Source organism: Mauremys mutica, chromosome 1 (assembly GCF_020497125.1).
Source record: "Mauremys mutica isolate MM-2020 ecotype Southern chromosome 1, ASM2049712v1, whole genome shotgun sequence".
NCBI lineage: Eukaryota > Metazoa > Chordata > Testudines > Geoemydidae > Mauremys > Mauremys mutica.
In genome coordinates this window covers 132,970,951-132,996,658 of record NC_059072.1, presented here as the reverse complement: position 1 = coordinate 132,996,658, position 25,708 = coordinate 132,970,951, and the positions used below count along the sequence as shown (strand labels likewise).

Here is a 25,708-nt window from a genome sequence, read left to right as displayed (position 1 = left end):
ACAGGCCCCCCCGGGACTCCCATGCCTATCCAAACCCACCCTCCTCCCTGGCTCCTGACCGCCCCCCAGAACCTCCACCCCATCCAACCACCCCCTACTCCCTGTCCCCTGACTGTCTCCCGGGACCCCCTGCCCCTTACCCAACCCCCCAGCCCCCTTACTATGCCACTCAGAGCAGCATGTCTGGGAGCCTCACTGCCCGGCCAGAGCCAGACACACTGCCGCACTGCTCGGCAGGAGCGCACAACCCCGCCGCCCAGAGCGCTGCCGGTGTGGCTGCAGGGGGAAGAGGGGGAACAGCAGGGGAGGGGCTGGGGACTAGCCTCCCCGGCTGGGAGCTCCAGGGCCAGGCAGGACAGATCCGGCCCGCAGGCCGTAGTTTGCCCATCTCTGCTCTATCAGGTCGATACCATTATTACTACCTCAGTAACATTTCCCCTTGCAATATGCAGGCCTGAAAATTTATGCTGTGCCACAGTGTTGTTTCTCTCAGCATAAGAAGCTTAGCTTTTGATTTTAGCACAGAATGGTTACTAGTCTTTTTGCATGGACTTGCTGCAATAGTTCTGTAGTTGGATCCTGCCTCTATTTTGAATTTGCTTTTTGTTCATTTCCACTGTCACCAATCAATCTATTGTAGAACTTTGCTGTTTAAATTGATGTATCAAGGGACAACAGAGAACTCTTTCCCCACCTTCTCCCCTATTGTATTCTTATGAATATATTTTGCTTTTGTATTGCTTTGTTAGTAGTGCTGGGCAAGACATGCTTCTGTCAAATGCCTGCTTGTACTGCATGCATGTCCACCATCCCTTGTACTAGACACTTTTTTCCATTTTGCTCTGACTGCCACAAACAAATCTTGTCTCTGTTGCTTGTTGTTTACCTTTGGTGCTTATCTTCACGCCTTGACCTTATTTTTGTTGTGTACAGAGCAGCACCATAGAGGTGCATGCTATTTTGCATGGAGATAGACAGATGGCAGCTACTTTTCACTAGCTCTGAAAACATCCAGAAGACAACTCAGCTGCCACGTTATTCTCCCACATAATCACAATCTAAGGCTGCCTTTTAGGGTCCGGACCCACTCTTGTGACTGGGTACTGCACACGTCAGGCCGATGAAATTGGCTTGTCTGGCCTTGTTCCTAGATAAGCCAACTTCATGGCCCCAGTGTGTATCCAGATTTCTTATCCTCATTCCCTGCGTATGTAGAGGACTAGAGAAGTGGAAACAAGTAACATTGTTTGCTGTGCAGAGAGGAGAGGAGAAGGTGAATCAGAGGGGGATCGCTGAGAATGTCTAAACTTCCTAAGGGAAATCCTCTAGGCACAGAGAGGATCTTCTAAGCTGGCGGATGTCACGATGCCTTCAGAGGACCCAATGGCAAGGTTGACCCCAGACGTCCACAGAGAGCACCTGGCATTTCTAGCTGTCTCTTCAGCTCATCACACTGGTACTGGATGGCTTCAGAGGTGAAATGGTGTCTCTGCATTACCTGTGTCTTGAGGAAGAGGGCTCATTAGGAGGGTAGAATACCTGTCCTCTGAATCAGTCCTTTTCCCAGAGCCTCCTTTCCCTGAATCGTATCATGAAGTACAGCCCCAGTTTGGTTCTGTGCTGTACTGCGGCCTCCACACATTGCTGTCCCCCAAGCCCAAAACCCTGGTATGTATGTTTCTAACACATTTCACCTCCTCCCCCTGGCCTCTCCTAGCCTGTATCTGAATCCTGACACTCCCTCCTTCATCAAATGGTTTCCTAAGGAAAATGGAAAGTTAGTGATCTGAAAACTTCCACCACATTTTTTCCCTACCATTTTCTAACAGCTCTCAAGACTGAAATACTTACTGTAAGCATGGATATGTCTGACATGGAATGTGCACAGGGGAGGTGGGGCCACATGGTGGCAGTGGACAGGGGCAGTTATTATTACTAATTATTTATATACGACTAGCACCCACAGGATCAAAACTCGATTGTGCTAGGCATCATAAAAACACAGAGTGAGAGACTGCCCCTGCTCCAAAGAGCTTACAATATCGTTTCAGACACAAAGCAACAAGTGAATAAAACAAACAATGCAAGGCAATATCTATATATATATACAGTGTGTTTGAATGTTTATATATAAATATATATATAAAAAATAAGAAAACACCAAGTGGTGTGTATGTGTTTTTCAAATTATTTTGATACTTGCCTTTTTTATTTAAAGGTTTTCTCCCCTTTACAATACATATCTAAACATTTTAATTTTATATTAACAAAACAGATTTGAGTAGATTTGATTTGATTATTGATGGAAGATGTAACAGTAGCTATTGGAGTCAGGGACACCCTGCCACCTTGTGGCAGCCCTGAACAATGGCAACATCCAACATGCTGTACAGCTGCCTGTAACCTAGACTCAGCTCTTGTGTCCTGGGTCATCTTGTAAAGATCTTGTTCTTATCCCAGCACTTTTGAGACATAGAATTATCACCCCACTGCCAGGAATCAGCTCTGAACAGAACCCTCAGGAGGCCTGGGCAGAACACTTCCTTCTTTGACCTGGACCAGATCCCACACGCAGGGGCGGCAGATTTGTACAATTTTTGGTGGTGCCCAGGATGGGTCCAAGTCCCGCCCCACCACATCTGCCTTGTAAGCCGATACAGATTTTTTTAAAATAATGTAAAAATGTGAGGGCTCTGGGGTGGGGCTGGTGATGAGGGGTTTGGGCTGTGGGAGGGGCTCAGGCAGAGGGTTGGTGTGTGGGAGTGAGGGCTGTGGACTGGGGCCAGGGATGAGGAGTTCACGGTGCAGGAGGAGAATCAGGGCTGGGGGAGAGGGTTAGGGTGCAGGAGGATGAGGGCTGGGGATGAGGGGCTTGGGATGTGGGAGGGGTCAGGGCTAGGGCAGAGGGTTAGGATGTGGGGGGATGAGGGCTCAGGCTGGGGATGAGGGGCTTGGGGTGTGGGAGGGGCTCAGGGATGGGGCAGAGGGTGTGGGTGCAGGGGTGAGGTCTGCGGGGTTGGACCAGGGATGAGGGATTCAGGGTGCAGGAGGGGGATCTGGGCTGGGGTAGAGGGTTGGGGTGCAGGGGGTGCAGGCTCTGGGATGGGGCAGGGCTGGAGATGAGGAGTTTGGGGTGCAGGCAGGGTGCTCTGGGTCTGGGGCCAGAGAGGAGGACTCCCCCCAGCCCTCTCCCCGCCAGCAGCAGCTAGCTCTGGGGGAGAGGCCCCTCTTTCCCCCTCAGCGGCACACTCACCCCGCACCACTGTCACTGCATGTGCTCCTAGTGCCCCGCTCAGGTCCAGGAAACCCTCCCCTATGGTATGCGCCGGGGGGGGGCTGACATCATGTGTGCGCCTCCTCCCCTGCTGCTGCCCCCCACTGGGGGTGGGGCTGCCCCTTGCCCAGCATGGGCAGGAGTGGTGACTGCGGGCGGGTGGCGTGGGGGCCCTGTGCTGGTGGAGGGTCCCGCCGGAAAAGGGAAGGGTCCAAGGTGGAAGGGCAGGGGCAGCCTGCCTGGCACTAGTGGACGGGGGCGCTAGGACCCTGCGGCAGCAGTTGATGCCGGGAACGGTAGCAGGGAGCTGCAGGGGGCAGCCGCCTGCTTGAGGCAGGGACTCTTCGAGGCCCGAGGGAGGTGCATGGGAGCAGCAAGTGGGGGGCCGGGGGACACTCAGGGAAGGCACGTGGGGGCAGCAGGCAGGGCCAGGGGAGAGACCCAGCCCCGAACATTGGTGGAACCGGGCCCCTGGGCTCTGAATACTGCTGGAGCCCAGACACCACGGGCCCATATAACTTGCCACCCCTGCCCATACACCTTTCAGTGAGCAGGCTGCTAATCTCTACATTGCAATCAAGATAAAACTTTCCAGAACTGGGCTGCTGCCCTTCTTCCTGTGAAATGATTCAGCTGCCATTCCCTAACCCTTGAGAGGCCTCCAGAGGCTTCCTCTCCTGACCTGATCCAGCTCTGGAAACATCCTGGCTGAGGCTGACCCAGTCCAATTTAGACACAACCACAAAGGCATGGTTACAGACTCTCCTTTCCTAATCTGATCCAGTTCTGAGGCACTCTCAGTAACTAAGTAGCTGATGGTTCCACCTGTCCTCCAAATCCAGTTCAAAATATACCCTCCAGTGTCTGCGTCCTCTGCTTGACGCAGTCAGGTTTCCATTCACTCTCTAGTGACCAGGTCACCAAACACTTCTCCCTGGCTGAATCTATCTGGAATACATCATCGGGGAGCTAGTTTATAGCCACCTCCTCTGGCTCAATCCAGCTCCATCACGCCCTCTGAGGATCAGGTTGCAGATGTCTCCTCGCCGGTTCCATCCATATCCCATACACTTTCCACTGATGACCCCTACACACCTTCTTACCCGGGCCTCGTCCATCTCCAAAACACCCTCTAAGAACCAAGTCACAGAAACCTGCTTTCTGTCCTGATCCAGTTCTAAATCTTGTCCAGCTCCAGAGCCAACACCTTCCTCCCCTGACCCTAGGCAGCTCTGATGCACTTTCCAGAATGGGGGGCACAGACCCTGCCCTTCTCTGTGCCTATTCAGCCTATACATCCTCCAGCGTTATGGTCACATACCCTCTTCCCATGTCCTGGCTGAGCTCAGAACCATCCTTCAGCACTGGTGTCACAGGCGCTGCTGCCCCAATCCAATCCAGCTCCTGTCTCCCCTCTAGTAATTCCCCTATAGTTGTATTTGGATACAAATATTTAAAACTTAACAGATGAATTAGGTGGGGAGGGAGAAATATTTTTATTGACAGTAATTCAGGAGGTTTTCAAGGGGGTCGCAAGGTGATTATGTGGGGGTCACAAGCTGTCAACTCCGTGGGGCTGACAGCTGCCAAGCCCTCATTAAATTAAATTAAATTAAATTCCCCCCCCCCATTTTTTATAAGGAGGGGGGTCACACTCAGAGGTTTGCTGTGTGAAAGGGGTCACCAATACAAAAAGTTTGAAAACCACTGGACTAATTCAACTACATGAGCAGGAGAGCCAGAAACTCCTGTGAGCCGAAAAGACCAGTTCAGACAGGTTATCGCAGACCTGCACCCACACAACTCAATCCATAAAACAAGTTAAGAGCCCTACATCACAGAGCAGAACATTGTTACCTAGCAACTTTGGCATGATGAGTGTCAGATACAGCATAACCAGGTCACTACCCCTCCTCACATGATCCAGCTTCAATACACCCCTGCGGGATTAAACAATATCCTCCTCAGCCTGAATACACGGACCAGAATCCCATTTTTCAAGTCCTGCTAAGACCCCACTCCCCATCCCCAGCACAGAAACTGAGGGACAAACTGACTTGGATACACATTTGTGCCCCAACTACATATTCTGCCCCTCCCCTCCCGCCCCCATAAATTACAGCATCACTTGAGGCTTCAGCATAAGCCTTCATGAAATTTAGGGACTGGTAATGGACAATGTATTGGACAACGGACAACAGATATGAGTTTGCAATGCAATATTCCAGCAAAAATGCCCTGTGTAATTCTGATAGCAGATGGCTCTTTAACCTCGCAGGAAAAGGCATGACAAGATCCAACGGCTGGAAACTGAAGCTGAAGCTAAACAAATTCAGACAAGAAATAATAAGGCACACATTTGTAACAGTGAGGGTAATTAACCATTTGGAACAATTTATCTGTGGATGTGGCAGATTTTCCATCACTTTAAGTCTTTAAATCGAGACTGGGTGTATTTCTGACAGAAAGTTCAAACAGAAGTTTTGAGCTTGCTATCTAAATTATTAGGTGAGGTTCTTTAGCCTGTGGTATACAGGAGGTCACACTTGATGATTGCATTGGTCCATTCTGGCCTCAGAATCTATTAATTTTGGGCTGCATAAGCAGAGGCTTCACAACCTGGAGTAGGAAGGCAATGCTCCCTCGCTACATGGCTCAGACATGGGCACAACTACATCTGTATCACTGAATTCATTTCTGGGTACCTCATTAGCAGAAAGAAAATAGGGAGTTCAGAGAAGAGCTACAACAATGAAAACAACTAGGGCGACTGGAGGGATTGACTTCTGGGAAGAGACTATTAAATTATCTAAGCATTTTTAATTTAGGTAAACAGTCACTAGGTGGTGGGCATAATAACATGGAACTGGGAGAATAACTCAAAACAATTTATTTGCTTCATTTTGCTAGTTGGAAATTGTCTGTCAACAGGCCACTCTTTTTTTCAGATTTGTTCACCATACAAAGTTTGAGCCATTTTGATTAGATACGTAAGTCACCAGGTAAATTTTGGTTCCCTGATGAGATGTCTAGTGTGAATGCTCAGAAGTCTGAATTCAAAAATCACTTTCCATAAATATTTTACAATCCTTCTTAAACTGTGCCTTGCTAGGATAACCATGCAAAGTGAACACAAAAGGGGCATGAACATAAATGGAGAAAGTTCATTTTATTTTTTTTCAGATTAACATTTGTAGAAAACTTTTTGCCACATGCACCCACCCCTAGATAGCAGTCTAGAAGTCTTTGAAAAGAGTGAACCCCAAAGAAGGAGAGGAATTAGGGCAATGCAAGAGACTATGACTCAGAATAGTGGGATGAAATTAGGAAAGGCCTGAATATCAGGAATAACTTTCTGTCAGTGAGATTGATTAGGCTGTGAAATAGCTTCCCAAAGAAAGTTCAGAAGCCCCATTGCTTGGGGCAGTTAACACATGACTGGACTGCTGTATGAACTACTAACATGAACTACAGGGGACAATCCCACGTTAGCAGCGTGACGGACTGGATCTGAGCTGGCAAGGTTTGTCCATCCATAGGGATGAGGAGTGTTTTTCTCCTGAAATGCAGTTTCAACTTAATGGTCTGGGTCACGTGTGTCTCTTCCCTGAGACCTTACTCAGTTCCGATTCACTGAATGGAGTATGGATCACACATATACTTTTCCCCTGAACCAGTAAAGCTTATATTCACCCTCCAGGAATGGGATCGGAGATCCTCCCCTAAGCCACTCCATCTCCAATAGATTATCCAATTAACAAGTCACCGGCTCCATCTCTTCTGATGCTCTCCAGCTCCAAAACATGGCTAAGGAACACATCACAGAAACCTCTTCTCTGACCCAATCCAGCTCTGCAATATCCTAAGGAACTGGCATACAGCCATCTCCTCCCCTGACTGTATACATCTCCATTATAACACCTGGAACAGTCACAAATGCCTCCTCCTCACAACCAGTCCATCTCAACAAATCTCTCCTTCCCACTCCCAATCCAGTATTCTCCATGGGGCCTACAGAGGCCTCCTTCCCAGATCTGATCCAGCTCCCATACAACCTCTGGATCTGTGACAGAAACACAACAAGAAGTGTGAGTGTTATGGGGATGAGGCGACAGTGCAGTGAGAAATGCGGGTGTTAAGGCTTTTAGGTAGGTTGTTGTGATCCCCCAGTCTTTGCTCATCACATCAAGGTTGCTGGAGGAGGCACTGAAGGCAGGGATTTCCAAACTGTTGGGAGAGCAAGAGGAGAAGTGTACCCTGAAACTCACTCTCCTGACTTCCAGCAAACTCCTTCATGCCATAAAAGTCATAAGACTCAGCAAATAAACTGAGGAAGAAAACAAAGTGTCCAGAGTTCAGACAGTCCAGAGCCCCCAGTCACTGGCCGCCTCTGGCCGACAGTTAGCAGACACCAGACTCGGAGGGCAGAGTGTGGGGGGGGGTCTGTTAAACTCTTTGCTGCAAACTGAAACCAGGACTAGACCTAGATCTCAGGCCCTAGTTATTGTCAGGAGGATGGAGCCGGGAGGGGGATGGAAAGAAAGGAGATTTACTCCTTGGGCATTAAACCCAGGATTTCTGCTTCTTGTACTTAGGGGCACTCTAACCACTGCAGGTTGAACAGAACCCCTGGTTACTTTGCCCACAGGGCTCCACCCACTGGGATTTGAACCAGGCCCCTTTGTTACTGTCCCTAAGGACGCAGATCTGCCTATGAGTGAACCCAGAACTCCCAGGGTGCCCTCTCCTGAGGGGTCTGTTTCCAGTGAAGACTGAATCCAGACTCTGCGGATATTGTCCCCAGGGAGATATCCACTTTAAGAATTAAACTCAGCCCCCTGATGACTATGCTTGAGGGAGGGAAATACACGTAAGAACCAGGCCTCTGTTTATTATCCCACAGGAGGGAATACTCCCTAGAGATTTCACTCTGTATCCTAAAATGGTGGGCCGATCTCCTCCCTCTCTCCTGGCTGCTTTGGTGAAGTTGCCTGTCAGATACCATTACATTCTTGATTAAATCTTCTGACACGGCTCAGCTGGAATTCCTATACAAGGCCTCATGTCTCTCCCGCTCCATTTCCCCCAGGAATGTGGCAATAAAGCAAAGTTTTCCCTCCCATAGAACTGCTAAGAGAGACAGAATCCGGTTCTCTTACCTGCTGGGTGTCACATCCTTGATTTTTGGGCCAGTGCTTTGCTTTGAGCCCAGTTCCGGTAGCTGCTCCTGCAATTGGAATCAGGTTTAAGTTTTTCTGTCTTCCCTGAGGCTGAAGGTATTTCATTTGTGTCTAACTTTTCAGGTGAGTAGGGCACACCTACTCTAGCTGGGAGAGACAGGAAGCAAGGAGAGCTACAGGCTGATTGGTCTTCTCTGCAGTGCAGAGTCTAGTAAGGAAATACAGAACTCACAATCACAGACCAAGTTGAGAGAGAGAGAGAGAAAGCTGAGCACAAAGAAAAGTGAAAGAATAATACAGGGAGACAAGAGGGGATGAAAGGAGAGACAGGAAGGAAGGTTACAACTTTAGATTATTTACCCATTAAGAAGTCACCACACTTTTAAAAACTAAAAAGTCTGAGTCTGGGATTTTTCTCATGGCAAAGCTAGTGCTTGGGCCAGTATCATCTAGAAATATAAAGTTGAACCACAACTGGTTTGCTTTTTTATTTCGCCTTAAAAACCTAAGCGGATCCAGTATTGCCAGCCTCAACCATTCAACAATCAGGCCCTAAGAAATAATGGCTTAAAAATCATGAGGGTTTTTTATTTTTAAATAAGAAGTGGAGATGGGAGGGGGGTTAATTTGTACTTTCTGGCTTCTGAGCCTTAAGGGCCCACTTGAGTCATGTCTTCAAGCATTTCTCTACAAGCATGAGAGCTAGAGACTTTATTTTTAAACAAAAGCAGATATTCTCATGCCAAGTCTCAAGTCCCAACAGCTGGACCTCAAGAGAAAACACCAAATCTTGTGTGAGTTGGCAACATTGCGGATGACAGAAATAAAAGGAAGAAGCAGCAGGGCTCCACTTCTGCAGCAGGAGACTGTGGGGAACCTAAGGACTACCACTGGGATTTTCAACAAGGTCTAAGGGCATTAGGCACCCTAACCCCATAGAAATTCAGTGGGGTTTGGAACTCTAACTGCCTTCAGATCATTTGAAACTCCCAGCCCACAACAAGCACACATATACAGATGCACGCATAACATGAGTCAGTTGAATACCCTGAGGAATCATCTCATGAACCCTTCCCCATATCCCTGTGCACAGGGGTGGGATGAGGGTGGACAGCAATCAGCTACATGTGGAGGAAATGCAGAGGCTATCGCTCTCTGCTAGGCAGGTTGCAGCTAGAGCTGGGTGAAATATTTTGGCCAAAACTTTTTTCGGTGAAATATGCAGATTCAGCCCCACTGAAATTTTAAATGAGTTAGTGTTGATTTTGTCAAATTGTTTCAGTAAAAAACAAAACTTAAACAAATGGCAAAAATACAATCAAAACGGTTTTACTCCTTCAGATTGAAATGTTTTTATTTTTCAATTCAAAATGCCCTTTTGTTTCAAAGTTTCCTTTTTTTACAGGTAAAGTATGCTCAAAAATCAGATGCATGTTTTGTTTACCACAAATGAAATTTTTTCAACTTTCTGATTCACCGAAAATTTCTGCCCAACTCAATTTTTTTTCCAGAATTGCCAGTGAACCAAAAAAAATTCTGTTATCCACCACATTCTAGCTGTAGCCCTCGAGAGATTCTGGAGGAAGTTCCTTCACTTGAGACAGAAAAGGAGTGGAGTGTGAGAATACAATGAAAAAAAAAAGGGGGGAGGATGGAAACCCGAGCAATAGAGGAGATAATGAGATGGCACAGGGTGAAGAGTTAGCAGGGGAAAATGAGATAATATGGATCCCAACTGCCCTTTGTTCCAGCTCTTGGATAATGTCCCTCTCACAATTGATGTCCTGGGATCAGAAGAGAAAAAAGAGCGGCTACTGGTACATATCATTACATCCATCCTGCTGGTGCTTCTTTCAGTGAGATCACCCTGATTCTATCCCAGTGAAAGATGGCAGCCTTCAGTACGCGCTTAACTGGTGACAATGAGGATCTCATTTCAAAAGAAGTTTGCCTGAGCAAGGGTCTCAGGAGCTGGTGCTTTGTGACTATATTTCCATCTGGAAGATAGGCAGCCACAAGTAAGATATAAAGCATAGTAAAAGGGCAAGTTAGCATTTTGGCCCATCGTTCTAGTGGAATCAGCTTATGTTTTTTTAAATAAAGTCCAGAGGCTTATTTCCCATGCCACAGGTGTGCCACTTACAGCCACGTTTTCAGGAGGGTTCAGCAAAGTCCTAATCCAAAGCTCATTGAAGCCAATCCAAGTCTTGCCACTGATTTCCACAGGCTTTGGACCAGGCCCAAATTTTGTGTGTGTCAGTTGTTGGGCTCCCAAACTTGAAGTATTATGTGTCTAATTTGCACAAGGTACTGAGTGCCCACAGCTGCCATTGATTTACTGCTGTGAAAGGAGTCAGTGTTGCCTAATGGATATAGCACTGGACTGGGACTTTGGATGCTATTCCTGGTTTGGCCCCTGGGTGACTTTGTACAAATCACTTCCCTTTGCCTCAGTTTCTCCCGCTGTAAAATGGGGATAACGATACTGACTTCCTTTGTATAGTGCTTTGAGAACTACTGATGAAAAGTGCTATATAAGTGCTATTGTCAAATTACTAATATCCAAAATGCAAAATCATGAGACAATTGTCATGGAAAATATCACTGATGTGGAAGAATTAAGCGCCACTTCCATCAATGCTCATGTGTGTGTGTGTGTGTGCATATATATATATGTGTATAAAACTGAGGATTTAGTTGCACCATATAGAAGTGACACTGAACTTTACCAGACTGTAGATTTTATAATAATGTTACATCAGGGAATGTCAGGAGTCAACTGACAATATAATAAAAGGAAAAAAAGAAAAAAAAAAGCAGCAGCACAAGAAGATGAAGCAAAAATGAAACTATAAACAAAGAGCAATTACAGATTATTGGGACTCAAATCACTTTTTGTGTAGAGATTGAGCTTTTAAACACCATTTTTAATTTTGCCCATTATGTATAAAGATATACTATCCATTAGAAGCCACTATGCTAAATAAATCTCTGGTGAAATTGACCTAGTTTCTTTTACGATGTCTCTGAGTTTGAGCAACTACTTTTGTGACCCTTGAAATATCTGGGTTTTTCCATCTCATTCCCAAACAATTAGGTTTTTTTCATACAATAAATGTTTATTCAACACATATTGCTACACCAAGTACAATTTGCTTTTGTGTTTGCAGTCAGTCCAGTACAAGGAGCACTCAGTGTGACGAACAGTGTTTGAAGTGATGAGAAAAGTCAAATGAGTGCAAATGCTATCCGTGCTGCCCTTCTGCTCAGAGTGAATGTTAGCACTTGCTCAACGTTTCATGAAAAAAAATCATCCACTCTAATAAGAAAGATACACACATGTTATTGTGGAATCAGCAATTGGCAGGAGTGACAGAAGCACATGTTTAGAAAATAAAAAGTACTTTAATCTTTTATATTAGTTTTTCATGACCCTACAACTATCACCCCCAAAGTGTGTGTGGGGGAGGTTGTTTTGGAAATATGATCACCTTATCTCTAGTGAAACTGCGTTTCAACTCCCTGATTAGATGATGAAAGTTGAAGTAAACTGTCTGACCTGCAACTCAATGATGTATTAAAAAAACAAAGTTTGTATTTTACACTATGCTCTAAACAACATAGAGATAAGGAGCCCAAATATGATCAAACCAACACCAGTTTTACACTGATGAAATTCCATTGTCTTTAACAGATTCACTCTGGACGTGACCAACATAAGGACGATCAGGATAAGGCTGGAAGAATTTCAGGTAGAGAAGAGTAATTATTTGTTGCTCTTTGCTTGTGTGTGTAGCGAAAGGGAACTAAAAATGCTTTTCTCAGGATAACTCTTAATGTAATTTTCTCTTCCACTGCACAGATGCTTGCTTGGAGTTGCTTAAATGAATACCGGACTTTATCTGGTAAAGGGCCTTTATTACATTTTAGACCTTTGCTCACTCAGACTGCAAGGAGAGCATGTAGATAGGTGTGGAATTAGGCCAGCCCTTCTGGGGAAGCTGAGGAAGCAATTCTACTTGTTAGATTAAGTTGTTGTCTGTCTCAGTGAATTCCTTTTCTGATTGGCTCCTTCCTGATTCTTTGTCAACTCTCTCTCGCTGAGTCTGGAAAGCTATGAGGGCTGCATGCACCGACTCAGTTGCAAGCGATGACACATATAATGAGGTTGCAGTGACCTCGGCATGCTGGCTTAGCGTGGCATGTACAGGTGAAGCCTTAGAATTCCTCCCTGGCCTCAGAGTGCTGGAGACCCCAGACACTGAAACATGTTTGTTTATGAGGCACTTCTACTTTTCATTTTGTCAGCGAGTTCATCAGCAAATTAGAGATCATGACAAGTGTTTAACAGCCTTTGGAAAAGGGTAGCATGGGGAGGTAACAGTATAGCAGGGTGCAAAGCCTACAGTTAGCTCTGATTAATACTGGGGGAGATTTTCAAAGGCACAGTTGGGGACTAGATCCACAAAGGAAAAAGGCTCAGCATGGCGGTGCCTAACTTTTAGGTGTTCTGCCACCTAGTGGAATTCACAGTCCCAAGTTAGGTGCCCAGGCTCCCTGTGCACTGCACAGGGACAGTTAGGCAGGGCTGGATTTTGTGGGCCTGGCGCCAAACGTATTTGTGGGCCCCCATGGAGGCAATGGAGCGTGGCACAGGGAGGTCAGTCCCCAGACCGAGGAGCCAGCCAGGGGCATGGCAGGGGCGGCCCTGCTCCGCCCAGCCCAGTGCGAGGGCACTATTTACAAACTGGCAGTTGTCAGACGTACAGTGGCCCTGTGATGCCAGCATGCCCCTTCCCCTTGGGGGGCAGGCCCAACACCCCCCCCACACTCCTTATGGCCAGAGCCCCCAGGACCCACTATGCCCAGTGCCCCCCCAGACCTTGCCCAGAAATGCACAGCGCCCTGCACACCTCCCCCCCTGCCCAGCACTCCCCTGCCCGCAGCCCCACCACAACTTCCCAGCACCCCCCACAGACCCCCCACTCCCTATTGCCCCAACACACACATCTTCCCTGCCCCCTTACAGTCCAGCACCTCCCCCCAGACTCCCCAGAGACCCACTCCCCCACTCTGTGCCTCCCGGTTGCAATCACCAGCCCTGCTGGGAGGTGACTGTGTCTGCTGGACTGAGCCGGCAGCGCAACCAGGGCTGGTCCCGGGGCCAGGAATTGCTCTGTCCCTTCAGGAGTGGTGCGATCAGCCAGGCCAAGGTCTGCCCCGGCCGGGCTCCCTCAAGACACACTTGCCTGGAAGGGCCCAGACAAGCCCCCCACACTGTCCCTTCCCCCCAGTCTGAGGCTGGCCAGGCTTCTGCACCAGTCCCAGGCGGCTCAGCTCCGGGCAGACAGGTGGGGCCCCACAGGCCTGGAGCTTAGGGTGACCAGATGAGAGGAAGAAAATATCGGGACAAATTGCATCCTGACCAAACATCGGTTGGGACGCAGGACAAATGCCTAAATACCAGGACATCTGGTCACCCTACTGGAGCTAGATGTGCACTGGGCTTCTGAGCATGGGCCCAGCTCCATGGAGCTACTGGCACCATTGTAAACCTGGCACTGCCTATGACTAGGTCAATGAGACAGAGAGGATGACTCTATAACCCTGTGGTTAGGCACTGAGATGGAGACCTGGGTTCAAGACCCTGCTTCACATCAGGGAGAAGAAGGATTTGAATCCGCATATTGAGCAGATGTTTTCAGAGAACTATCCACCATGACACCAAGATCTCTTTCTTGAGTAGTAGCAGCTAATTTAAATCCCATCATTTTGTATGTATGGTTGGGATTATGGTTTCCAATATGCATTAGTTTGCATTTATCAACATTGAATTTCATCTGCTATTTTGTTGCCCAGTCACCCAGTTTTGTGAGATCCCTTTATAACTCTTCAGCATCTGCTTTGGACTTACAAAACTACCCAGGCTAGTTATCATCTGCAAATTTTGTCACAACACTGTTTACCCCTTTTTCCAGATCATTTATGAATATATTGAACAGTAGCGGTCCCAGTACAGACCCATGGGGGACATCGCTATGTAGCACTCTCCATTGTGAAAGCTGACCATTTTGTCCCTACCCTTTGTTTCCTGTCTTTTAACCAGTTATGATTAAGGCTGTGTGTCTGTCATGGAGGTCACAGAAGTCACCGGTTGGTGGTGGCTTAGGGGCTGTCCCAGGATCCCTGCAGCTACCGGCATGTCCCTGCAGCCCCTAGGGGAGGGGCAACCAGGGGGTTCCGAGCTGTCCACACGCGCAAGCGCCACCCCCCACAGCTCCCATTGGCAGGAAGCCTGCCAGCCCCGACAACTCTCCCCCCCCCAGCACCAGCAGGGGTCTCAGGCTGTGCTCCACAGCCTGCCCTTCCCCCAGCAGCAGTGGGGGTCCCGGGCCAGGCGCCACCTCCCGGCCCCCTCTCCCAACACCAGCGAGGGTCCTGGGCCACCCCTCCCCCAGCACCCGCAGCCCCCACCCAAGTTTTAGTTAGGGATATATAGTAAAAATCATGGACAGGTCACGGGCCATGAATTTTTGTTTGCTGCCCATGACCTGGCCATGACTTTTACTAAAAATACCCGTGACTAAACCGTAGCCTTAGTTATGATCCATGAAAGGACCTTCCTTTATCCCATGACTACTTAATTTCCTTAAGTAGTCATGGGACCTTGTCAAGTTTTTCTGAAAATCCAAGCACACTATGTCAACTGGATCATCCTTATCTACATATTTCTTGTCATCCTTAGAGAATGCTAATAGATTTGTAAAGGAGAGTCATGCCTCACCAAAGCCATATTGACTCTTCCCCAATATTTAACAAAGGTGTTCAGATTGACAAGGTAAAGTCTAGTGATGAGTGCACTCTGCACATCTGGCAGACAGACAGTCTGATCAGGATGGATTCTGTCAAGGGATTGGGCCTCTTCTTGCAACATAGTTAGCACAGCTGCAGGAAGGAAGCAGGCATTTGCCTGCAGTTGTGCCTGTGGCCACTAGCTACTGCTGGGGTGCAACAGCTCTCCCTGGTGGATCAAAGCCAGGAGTGGGCACTGCAGCTGGGAGGCAGCAGTAGTGGTGATAGGAGGAAGACTGCAGCAGCAACAGGACCAGCACCACCGGGGGCGGGGGGTGGAGTGGGGAGGGGAAGGCTTCTCCAGCACAAATCACAGTAACTGAACAGTCCCTTCACCCCAGCAGCCCCTAACTGCAAGAGACCCCTATCCTCTCAGCAGTCCCAGCACCTCCTCCTCCAGGAGTCCTAGTACCCACCTACCCTCCCATCCAGCAGACCCCCTACCCCAGCATCCTTTTCTCCACCGCATGCACTTGCTCCCCACCAGCAGCCCCAGCACCGTCTACTCTCCCAGAAGTTCCCTGGAGCTTTAGCCCTGCCTACCTTGTGTGCCAACAATACCAACAGTCCCAGGGACTGACCTACCTACACCCCACATCAGCTTCCCACTCAGCATCTTCCCCTCCCACCAAACACCCACCCACTTGTCCCAGCCAGAGCTTTGTGCAGCTCCATGGCCCACTGCACCACTGCTTTGAATAAGGTATTCTGCCTATCAGCTTGAGTTTCTGGCTATATATATATATATATAAAAATTGGCAAATATGCAAATTAGCTCATTTCATAATTTGCAAAAAGTGTCACCTATAGAAGAAAACTGCCAAAATTGGGCTGATCTGATTGTTATTTACTGTTGGTTTATGGTGGTGCCAAGACACACCAGGTAGTTCCAAACATCTCAGAAAGAACAGCCTGTGCTTTAAACAGCTCTCTAGCTACAGAGAGATTCAAAGTCTGAGGAAAAAGACCCACCTCAACATTACAAACACACAGACACCCAGAGTACTCACAGTCCTAGACTTTACCTGTATTCTAGGACACTAACTATCTCTACCAGGGGAAATTATCTTAATCTGAATGCATCTTGAAAGTTCCGAACCTTAAAGTAACTCAGAGTTTAAATATAAGACACCAAAATTGATAATACCCAAAATTAAAAACAAAAACCCTTGTAATTATGTCAGCGCTCCCCCCCACCACCCCCAATGGCTTCCTTATAACAAAAAGAAAACCTATTGAATAAACACTTAAAAAAATAGACTAATAAAAGTTATGCTTCTTAGAGTGACTACTTACCTCCTCCCACCCCCCGAACAACCATTACTAAGCTCAGAGTGACATGTAAATGCCTGTTCTCACTAAGCTCAGAGTAACATGTCTCACAGTTATCTACAGCAGTGGTTCTCAAACTAGGGCTGCCGCTTGTTCAGGGAAAGCCCCTGGCAGGCCAGGCCAGTTTGTTTACCTGCCGCGTCCACAGGTTTAGCTGATCACGGCTCCCGCTGGCCGTGGTTCACCGCTCCAGGCCAATGGGGGCTGCAGGAATCAGTGCGGGCCGAGGGACATGCTGGCCACCTTTCCTGCAGCCCCCATTGGCCTGGAGCGGTGAACCGTGGCCAGTGGGAGCCACAATCAGCCGAACCTGCGGACGCGGCAGGTAAACAAACCAGCCTGGCCCAGCCTGCCAGGGGCTTCCCCTGAACAAGCGGCGGCCCTAGTTTGAGAACCACTAATCTACAGGATTTTCAAATCTAGGGCCTCAAAGTACAGTTGAAGCAGCAAGTACTTACAAGGAATTACTCCTAAAATAATGTCAAAAGGCATACTTAATACTCCTACCTGGTTTGCAAACTAGCCCTTCCTCCCATTGGAGGACACTCGCTAGGCCCTGCCCCTCTCAGGCAGATGGCCTGGATAGGGGTCTCTGAGAAATGTACCTGAGCCCCCAAGATAACATTCAGATGCCAACAACGAAGAGTGGCAGGGGGAAGGTTTGCCTCTGGGGTCTTTGTACTCGCCAACATTTACATGCACAAAAAAAAAGTAACTTGATTTTAGGCCTAGCCTAGACTGCTGATTCAGCCGTTGGTGTAGCTGTAGTAGTGCAAGCTTTAACGTTGTCAGGCAAAGCTGCTATTTGCACCAGTGGAGCTTACCCCAGAGTTTCAAGAAGCAGCAGTGTCCAGATGTGCAAATACTGGCATTGCTTGTTTACACCAATGGCTGCAAGTGTGCAAATCCCCAGTCTAGACAAGATTGTAGAGTGATTGCCAATGGCACAGGTGTTCTCAACCCATTGGTGAGTTCATGGCAGGTCCTCTGTCGTATTACTGGAACCCAACCCAAAGAAGAGAAGCTGGTAACCCCCATCAATAAATGCTGTTATTCCTAATTCTAGCTCCCAGTGAATTAATGTACTGCCTCCTCCACCACAACACAAACACTCACATGGCTGGATTAAGACAACCAGGGGCCTCATTGTGGCCTTACCTTATTCCCTGCCCCTCCACTTGGAATAGCATTGCATGGGAGCCCTCTTCCCCACCTGCAGAGACAGGAGCAGCGGCACAGGACCACTTTCTCCCGCAAAGAATGGTAGCAGCCTCCCCTCTCCCCATCTTTAAGGAGCAGCGGGAATAGACCCTGCAGAGAGGCAGGAGTAGCAGCAGCAGAGGCTCCCTTGGCAGACAAAAGAAATCCATAGCAGTGGCTGCATGCGTGGAAGGACTTGGCCTGCTGCGCTCTTCTCCTCCTGCCACACACCTTGGCAGGGTTGGCGTTGGCCTGGCTCTGAGGGCAAAGAACTCAACATGCCACTGAGACAGTTGGGGAAATTCACCCTCCACAGAGCTGCTTTTTCAGGCTGTCAGCACACTCAGGCAAACATTCCTGCATTGGTTACACTGAGATCATGTCTTCAAGCTTTTCTTCACTACTACAAGAGATGGAAATGTATTTTAACAAAGCAAACCCAAAGGGTGAAATACTGATGTAGTCACATAATATGAGCAACTGTTGTCCTAGGCATTGGCCAATAGTGCCTAGGCCTCAATCCATCCCTGCCCTCCCTTCCTCGTATACAAACCACCTGCCAACAAATTAATCTACCACCCCACAGAGATACACAGAAATGCCCCAGCTAATCATTTTTGAAACACACAAACCCTCAATTTTTATTTTGAAAGAGTAATAAATGAGGACAACCCAAGGGAAGAATCAAGAATGTGGAAGCCAATCCAGGGCATGATAGATTGATAAGCAAGGAAGAGTTTGCAGAGGCACTTAGGACCTGTGCCAGATGAAGTACCAATGGATACGGTGAAGTCACTGGGAAGGGAAGGCATCTAGTATCTTGCAAATTTGTTCAATGATATCCTTAAGAAAAGGAAAATACCAGATGAATGGTGTAAAAGCTTTGTGGTGCCTATTTTTAAACATAAAGCAGATATTATACTGTGAGCTAATTATTGCCCAGTTAAGCTGACATCACGTGCTATGAAAGTATTGGAGAAGATTATTATAAAGCATCTGCGAATAATGGTTGAAACTTGGAAGGGTCAGTGTGGATATGAGTTTGCACTAAGAATCCTCATGGAGAAGTTCAGAGAAGGGCTGTCAAGTGATTAAAAAAAATAATTGTGATTAATTGCACTGTTAAACAATAATAGAATACCATTTATTTAAATATTTATTACAAATATTTGCACTATAAAACAAAAGAAATAGTATTTTTCAATTCACCTAATACAAGTACTGTAGCACAATCTCTTTATCATGAAAGTTGAACTTACAAATGTAGAATTATGTACAAAAAAACCCTGCATTCAGAAATAAAACAATGTAAAACTTTAGAGCCTACAAGTCCACTCAGTCCTATTTCTTGTTCAGCCAATTGCTCAGACAAACAAGTTTGTTTACATTTATGGGAGATAATGCTGCTGGCTTCTTATTTACAATGTCACTTGAAAGTGAGAACAGGCATTCACATGGCACTGTTGTAGCCAGCATTGCAAGATATTTACATGCCAGATACGCTAAAGATTCATATGCCCTTTCATGCTTCAACCACCATTCCAGAGGACATGCGTCCATGCTGATGACAGGTTCTGCTTGATAACAATCCAAAGCAGAGCGGACTGATGCTTGTTCATTTTCATCCTCTGAGTCAGATGTAACCAGGAGAAGTGTGATTTTCTTTTTTGGTGGTTTGGTTTCTGTAGTTTCCGCATTAGAGTACTGCTCATTTAAGACTTCTGAAAGCATGCTCCACACCTCATCCCTCTCAGATTTTGGAAGTCACTTCAGATTCTTAAACCTTGGGTCAAGTGCTGTAGCTATCTTCAGAAATCTCACATTGGTACAGTGATGGGTTGGATCACAGAAAACCCCTTGGGAATGGCCAACTGATGTGCTGAGACTACTTCTAATCCATTTTTCCTGCCAGCTTGGGGGTTCAGTGCCTTGGCTGGTTTAGGCCAGAAACACTAGCCTGTTACAAACCCAGACCCAGGTCTGAACCACGTCCCCCAACAGCTGCAGGCTTAACTGAAAACAGATTAAGAAGTGTTCCTGTCTCCAACACCCAAATGCCCAGTTCCCAATGGGGTCCAAACCCAAATATCCGTTTTACTCCATATAAAGCGTATACAAGGTAAACTCATAAATTGTTCACCCTCTATAACACTGATAGAAAGAAATGCACAGCTGTTTGCCCCCCCCCCCCCAGTATTAATACATAGTCTGGGTTAATTAATAAATTAAAAGTGATTTTATTAAATACAAAAAGTAGGATTTAAGTGGTTCCAAGTAATAACAGACAGAACAAAGTAAATTACCAAACAAAATAAAACACGCAAGTCTAAACCAATACAGTAAGAAAGCTGAATACAGATAAAAATCTCACCCTCAGATGTTTCAATAAGCATCTATCACAGACCGGATGCCCTCCTAGTCTGGGTATAATCCTTTCCCCTGGTACAGCCCTTGTTTCAGCTCAGGTGGTAGCTAGGGGATTTCTCATGATTGCAGCCCCCTTTGTTCTGTTCCACTCCCTTATATAGCTTTTGCACAAGGCGGGAATCCTTTGTTCCTCCCTGGGTTCCCACTCCTCCTTCTAAATGGAAAAGCACCAGGTTAAAGATGGATTCCAGTTCAGGTGACATGATCACATGTCATTGTAAGACTCCAAGCCCTCATTCCTTCCAGCCTGACTCACAGGAAGGCTTGCAAGCAAACAGAGCCATCCACAGTCAATTGTCCTGGTTGATGGGATCCATCAAGATTCCAAACCACCATTAATGGCCCACGCTTTGCATAACAATAGGACCTCAGAATTATATTTCATATTTCTAGTTTTAGATACAAGAGTGATACATTTATACAAATAGGATGACCACACTCAGTAGATTATAAGCTTTGTAATGATACCTTACAGGAGACCTTTTGCATGAAGCATATTCCAGTTACATTATATTCACACTCATTAGCATATTTTTATAAAATTATATAGAATGCAACATCACAGGTACCTTCTTTGCGTTTTGTCACATATGCAGTGAAAGTGTTCTTAAAATGAAGAACATGTGCTGAGTCATCATCTGAGACTATTATAACATGAAATATATGGCAGAATGCAGGTAAAACAGAGCCGGAGACATACAATTCTCCCCCAAGGAGTTCAGTCACAAATTTAATTAATGCATGTCCTCTGGAATGGTGGCTGAAGCATGAAGGGGCCTACAAATGTTTAGCAAATCTGGCACGCAAATACTTTGCCATGCTGACTACAAAAGTCCCATGCAAATGCCTGGTCTCACTTTCTGGTGACATTGTAAATAAGAAGTGGGCAGCATTATCTCCCATAAATGTAAACAAACTTGTTTGTCTTAGCGATTGGCTGACAAGAAGTAGGACTGAGTGGACTTGTAGGCTCTAAAGTTTTGCATTGTTTTGTTTTTGAGTGAAGTTATGTAACAAAAAACCCATCAATATTTGTAAGTTGCACTTTCATGACAAAGAGAATGCACTACAGTACTTCTATGAGGTGAATTGAAAAATACTGTTTATCATTTTTACAGTGCAAATATTTGTAATAAAAATAATAATATAAAGTGAGCAGTGTACACTTCTGTGTTGTAACAGAAATCAATATATTTGAAAATGTAGAAAAACATCCAAAATATTTAATAAATTGCAATTGGTATTCTATTGTTCAACAGTGCAATTAAAACTGTGAATGATGGCGATTATTGTTTTTCATAGCAATTAATTTTTTTTAGTTAATCACGTGAGTTAACTGAGATTAATCAACAGCACTAGTTCAGAGAAAAAAGATACTGCAACTGGGTATGTTTTCTGTGGCTCTGGAAAAGGTCATGATCATGTACCAAGAGAATTAGGTTAGTGGAGTTTGTGGCAAAGAGGTGTGCTGGAAAGATATGTCCATCTTTCCAGGATATGTATGATAGAGTGAATATTGTAGTCAAAATTAAATGGGGCTACAATAAAGAATTTCCAGGACACATTGGCCCTCATCAGAAATCAGTATTGAGCCTTTTTTGTCATGGATGTGATAAATGAAAATATACAAAGGGAACTGTTTGCATATATATAGACTCAGCTATGTCTATGTTATTAACAGACGATTGAGAGGCCCTGCCAACCAATTCTGAACAGAGGCAACATAGTTTTAAGCAGGCTGGGTTTATAGTGGATGTTGGTAAGACAAACCTAAGATAACTGAGGGTGGAGGACTCACCATAAAGGATATCACAGTCGGAGAGGTCAGAAGAGTGAAAATTTAAATGCCTAAGATCAATGGTTTCTAATGATGGTGCCATCCTGAATGATGCCTGGCATCATACTAAAGCTGCTTGGTACAAATGGTGGGAATTGACCGCGCTTCTCCATGACAAAAAGATGTCAATATTATTAAAAGGCATAGCATATAAAACTGTAATTCAACCTATCTTAATCAATGGAAAAGAGACTTGGCCAGCTGCAAGAAAGGAAATCAGTATGCTGTCCACCATGGTAATGACGATGTTGAAATGGTCAGATGGTTGGATACACCACAATAGGAAACAAAACAAGGTTATAAGGAGTTTAATGTGGGATTACTCCATTTGACAACACGTGGAGTAAGACTAGGTTACATCAGCATGGGCATATCCAGCTGAGATTGTTAAAAAAATAATAAATTAGAATAGCTGAGCCATTATATTAAATTTTATTTCTAAATTATAAAAGTAAACATATTTACACAGCAGAAGACAGAGAAATCAATTAATTTCTTTCCAACTAGCCTAATAAGAGTTTCTGTCAAAAACAAGAAACACTACTGAACAACAACAACAACAACAAAGAGCTACAGCTACACAAACTATGATTCTCTTGATAGGTCTACACTGGGGGGGGCGGGCGGGGGTCGACCTAAGAGATGCGTAGCTGAAGTCGGCGTATCTTAGGTTGATTTACCTGGCCGTGAGGATGGCAGCGAGTCAACCACTGCCACTCCCCCATCGACTCCGCTTCCGCCTTTCGCCGCAGTGGAGTTCTGGAGTCGACAGCAGAGCGATCGGGGATCGATTTTATCCCATCTACACTAGACACGATAAATCGATCCCTGATAGATTGATCACTATCCGCCGATCCGGCAGGTAGTGTAGGCATACCCTCAGAGTAAATGCCCAAATCTAGAAGAGATATACTACTACTACGACTCATTTCTTTCTCACACACACTCACTAACAGTATTTTCAACTCTAGGCATAACAGTAGAGAGGAAATAGCAATGATGGGAGTCACACTGAAAAAGGATTTCCACAATAATGGCAAAAATGCATCCTTACTAATTTTATTGGCTATGCAAATTAGCACCTGCTCCCATTGGAAGACATGGAATAAGCCACATGCCCTTTTAGGCAAAGCAGCTGGATGGTAGCCATGGAAAATAATCAGAATCAGAGACAAACTTTCCCAAACTATATGGGCTGGTAGGGAATGGTGTGCAGCTGAGTCTTCAAACCTGTGATCATCTTCAGGCAGATTTTTTAAAAAAAAAAAATGTGCATGGATGTTTTTAGGCTTGGTCTAGACTGGTGATTCACTGTATTACAGCCATTACTCAGCCTCTAGCTGTAGAGGCTGTCTCTGACTCCACCCCACAGAAAGGCAGGAGCAGCATAATAAGGACCCTTAGTACTTACCAAAAATCCATCCCAGTGACTGCTTGTGTGGAAGCACTCGGCTGGCTCCACTTTTCTCATCCTGCCTCACACAGAGTCCTTGACTAGGTTGCTGTGGGCAATGCCCTGAGAGCAAAGAAATTCATATGCCATTAAGACTACTGGGGAAATTAACCCCTCACAGAGTTATTGTTTCAGGCAGTCTGCAGAGTCAGCATTCCATTAGTTACACCAGAGTCATGTATCCCAGGATTTCTTTACAACTATAAGTACTAGAAACTTACCTTACAAAAGAATGAATGGCAAGATACCAAGAACCTCTCTTCTCACATACTTCCCCAACAGAGACTAATATAAAAAAACAGAGCCACAATACAAAAAAACAAATACACCTCAGCACAACAATTATTTTCTTTCAAACTAACCAAATAAGGGTTATATAGCCCGGGGGGGGGGGGGGAGGGGGGCACTATAATTACACAAATTACACTGCCCAGTGTGACTGCCCAAACCTGCATGATATCCACTAAGGCCAGGGTGACTGGACTCCAGCTCTCCCTCTCTCTCTTCTCCCCACAGTAATTCAAACTGATAGATAACAGTGGAAATTAAATAATGATATGATTCATTCCTAACAAGTATTTCTCAAAAAATAATGTCAAAAGGCGTATTTAATGGTCACCTGTGGTATGCAAATTAGCACTTGCTCCCATTGGAGGACACTGAATAAACCACAGCTCCTCCCAAGCACAGGTGCTTGGTGGGAGGCTTTGGAGACATGGCACTGAACCTCCAAAATCAGAGACAAATTTTGTCAAAGTATGAGGAATGGAAGGGAACCATTTGCAATTGTGGTCTTCATACATGTATTCATTCATGAGTAGATAGACAAAGGAGCTTTTAATTGGACAAAAGACTTCAGGCCTGGCCTAGGCTGGTGATTCTCTGGATTACAGCCACTGCTGTAGTTGTAGAAGTGCAACTGCTAGTGTTAACAGGCACAGCTGCTATTTGCACTTCAAGATTTCAAAAAGGCATTAACTTCCCCAGTGCAAATAGTGTCTTTTCCTGTCTCAGCTCCACTAAAGGCTGAGCATCCATGGTGGCAACTGAGCAAATCCACAGCTTTAGAGATTTAATGTACTCCTCCCCAGACACAGACTTGGCCAGATAAAGGCAATCCTGGGCCCTGTAATAGCCCAGCCCCATTTCTTGGCCTTCACACTCGGGCTGTACTCTCACAAAGAACAGAACTGGAAGGAAACCACCCCCCTTTTCCGCACCAGAAAGGAAGCAGTGGGATGGGGCAAATTTCTGTCCCAAGGAGCAGCAAAAGACCCCACCACACCCCACTTCACTCTTTCAGGAGCAGCAAGAATAGTTGCAGGGGTCCTCTCAGACTCCATCCTGCAGAGAGAAAGGAGCAGTATCACAGGGAGCCCCGGTACTTAACCACAAATCCATCCCAGTGGCCACCTGTGCGGCAGGACTTACCCTGCTCTGCTCTTCTCCAAGTGGGCTGGTGTTGGCACGGGGCAAAGAAATTCACACACCATTGAGACAATTGAGGAAATTCACCCCACACAGAGCTATTGTTCCAGGCAATCTGCAGACTCATCAGCATCAGTTACACCAGGGACACATTTTCAAGGGTTTCTTGGATCCAGGAGCTCTGGAAACATACTTGAAAAGAAAAGAAAAAGGTGAGCTAGCAATGGATTTTCTGGCCACATAGAGCCCACCTGTGAGCTTATGCCCAAATAAATTTGTTAGTCTCTAAGGTGTCAGAAGGATTCCTTGTTGTTTTATCATTACATCAGTTACACCAGGATCATGTCTCCAAAGCTGTCTTCAAAATCACAAGTGCTAAAATCTTATTTTAAAAAAAAATCAGAAAGGTGAGATTCCAAGGACCTCTCTCCCCACATACAGCCCACCTGTCCAACACACCTTTTCAGAGGTTGAGACTGCTCCTGTCCCTCTAGGTTCTTCCCTACTATACATCTTAAGCTTCTTTTTTGCTCTGCTCCCTCCCCACAGCCAAAAGCCTAAACTAAAAACCTCCGAGACTTGCATTAACCATCACTAACTAGTAAATCAGATCATGCTGATTTTTTGAGTCAGAGACTAACTTAAAACAGACACCATAAAACAACAATTATTTTCTTTCAAACTAACCAAATAAGGGTCTTCTATAAAAGCAGAATATCCTGTTG

The 25,708-nt window shown here is 45.9% G+C and overlaps 1 protein-coding gene across 2 annotated transcripts in view; it reads right to left on the bottom strand.

Annotated features, from left to right (window-relative positions):
- Positions 1-25,155, bottom strand: part of LOC123354394 (rho guanine nucleotide exchange factor 5-like) — a 63,316-nt gene extending 38,161 nt beyond the window's left edge. The window contains exons 1-2 of one of the 2 annotated variants that reach the window (XM_044996441.1): positions 24,987-25,155; positions 23,514-23,618 (exon numbers count right to left, since the gene is read on the bottom strand). In XM_044996441.1, coding sequence (XP_044852376.1) covers positions 23,514-23,573 — 60 coding nt within the window. In that variant the 5' untranslated portion in view covers positions 23,574-23,618; positions 24,987-25,155. Of the gene's footprint in view, positions 1-23,513; positions 23,619-23,776; positions 23,922-24,986 lie in introns of those variants that run through there. The other variant, XM_044996431.1, reaches the window with a different exon arrangement.
- Between the last annotated feature and the right edge of the window lie 553 nt (positions 25,156-25,708).